Source organism: Penaeus monodon, chromosome 25 (assembly GCF_015228065.2).
Source record: "Penaeus monodon isolate SGIC_2016 chromosome 25, NSTDA_Pmon_1, whole genome shotgun sequence".
Classification (NCBI taxonomy): Eukaryota; Metazoa; Arthropoda; class Malacostraca; order Decapoda; family Penaeidae; genus Penaeus; species Penaeus monodon.
In genome coordinates, this window is record NC_051410.1 from 41151818 (window position 1) to 41154092 (window position 2275).

General features: G+C 36.0%; 1 protein-coding gene across 1 annotated transcript in view; it reads left to right on the forward strand.

Annotated features, from left to right (window-relative positions):
• The window catches only part of LOC119589278, a gene marked incomplete in the record, with an annotated part of 9633 nt that overhangs the window by 3226 nt on the left and 4132 nt on the right, over nucleotides 1–2275 (forward strand). Inside the window, 3 exon segments of the mRNA XM_037937897.1 lie at nucleotides 492–581; nucleotides 1341–1451; nucleotides 2204–2274. Of these exon segments, the coding sequence (XP_037793825.1) occupies nucleotides 498–581; nucleotides 1341–1451; nucleotides 2204–2274 (266 nt within the window).

Below are 2275 nucleotides of genomic sequence, written 5' to 3' on the forward strand. Positions count from 1 at the left end.
GTTGTTGAATGGGATTAGTTTATACCAGTTCATAACAGGTAATGTATATAGATTTAGTTGGTTAAATAGAAACTGGAGGTAAAGTCAGATAAATTAATTATGGTGAATATATGAATCCCTTTTTGCAATCCATGCACAAACTCTACTGATTTTGTAAAAGGGTTGGGTAATGTTGTGTTTATTAATGAGAAGGAATGTAAATGTGAATGCAAATACCAGCATAACCACATAAGCAGACATTGAATTGTGATACAAAGTGCCTATTTATAGACATATGTTGTCAAGGTGAGGGAAGGAGTTTAAAATGCTCAGTGAGAAAGTATAGTATATTGAGTGAATTCTTTCATGTCAGGCCTATAACTGAAGTTTGCTGTGCCTTTTCTTGTTAGAATCAGTTAGGATGTAGTTGCTAGGTAACAGACTATGTCATCATCAGAGGTTTTTAATTGTAAAGGAAAGTCAGTGATGTTGCTTTGGTCCCTGATTCACAGTGAGATATGGATGGCCATGGCCAAGCAGAGAAAGAGGCAAGCGAAGTGCTTCGATCTTTTAATATCCTAGGAGCACCCGCATCTGCACAGGTCAGTCAGTCATTATTTTGTGGATCTCTTTACCTTTCCTCATATTTTCCCAAACACTTTGTATTTAAAAGACAAAATAGGATGCCATAAACCACCTGTGTAGTGTAACAAGCAAATGCATGTGAGAGCAATTGTGATTCTGCACTTTATATTTGGTATTTTGTTTAGTATGGATTTAGAGGAAGCACTTGCCTAGAAACTTTTACTTGTTTTGAACCCTTTGTATAATGCGACATTACTCAGCTCAGTTGGAAGTCAGTAATGGTGAAATCAGGGTTGATTAAAAGGCCTGCTCACAGAATAAGCGTAGTGCTGTTGTATGCGGTTGTAATGCTGTTACGGGATTACTTTGGTTGAGAATTTTTTTATTTATTACATTCTTCACATGTGTTGCACATTATGAGGTTATAGTTATGGTTGCACAATATGTGAATTCTGATTACAATCTTAACGTTGAAATTACGAAGTCATAACTATGCTTGCAACAGTTGTGAATTCTGATTTCTGCTCCTCAGTATTTACTCTGAACAAACAGTTTGATTCGGACACTTTGGCATAAACGTATTCCTCTGCATTTTCCTCTCTAATGTTTGCGCATTCTTTTTTACTTTCGGTTCTTCTTGTAATCCAACTTCTCTCCGAATTTCTTCTTATTTTTATCCACTTCTTTGCTTCTTTTATACGATAAACATCCCTACTCCTGAGTGGCCAGCCGTGAAGTAGGAAAGATACTATGCTTTACAGAGTTCTCCTTTGCAGAACGAACCTCAGAATCTGTCAACAAACACCTCACAGCCAATGGTAATGGTGCCCCCACACCCTCCGCCGCAATGGCACATACATCCCCAACCTGTACACATCATGTACCAGGTGAGTTTTCATGGTTATATACAAGGTTTGACATAGGAGTGAATGATGCGTGGTGTTGTATTGGCTAAGTTGATATGAGAAATGTACTGTGTTTATTTTTATTTGAAAAAAAAAAAATGTTTAAGTATATTATAATAAATTGTAGGGATTAGCTATTGATACATTCAGAATAGAATAGGCTGTAGTACAGTATTTCCTATTAGCATTTCAGATATATATACTTTTTTTATCTTCATATTTTAGCAAATTAGTGTGTGCATAATAATGCTATTGTAATTTCAGAAACTGGTAAAAGTGATAGTTTTTGTAACAAACTGCAGTTTTTGTGGAATTGGAATGAAACTCTTGTGGCTCATTTTGAAAGTAATTGTACTGTAAAGTGCTGTAGAACAAATCAAGAACAGGAAAACAATGTGAAATAGAAACTCTGGAAATGAGGGATGGTAGGAAAAGTTTGATGAAGAATGTCAACTACAAGTTAAGCAGTGTCTCTCTGATCAAAGAGTGTAAATGCATTGTGTCACATACCTTGCAGTCTGTTGGAATACTAATATTTATTTATGGAAACTAGTTAAAGTTCCTGAAAATACACATCTACTTTGAAGAAAAATGCCAGTAAGGAATATGTTAATTGCACATATCCAGTAGGCGTAATTGATTTACTAAGTGTGGTACATAATAGTTTAGGTGATGTGTTAAGGACATGAATTTCAAAAGGCAACTGAATTTTTCATATGTTTGCCTCTTTGCAGCCACATGGGAACCCCCCAGTGTCCCAGGCTGACAATAATAGCAACCAGCAAGCGCCAAATGGGCAGCCACAA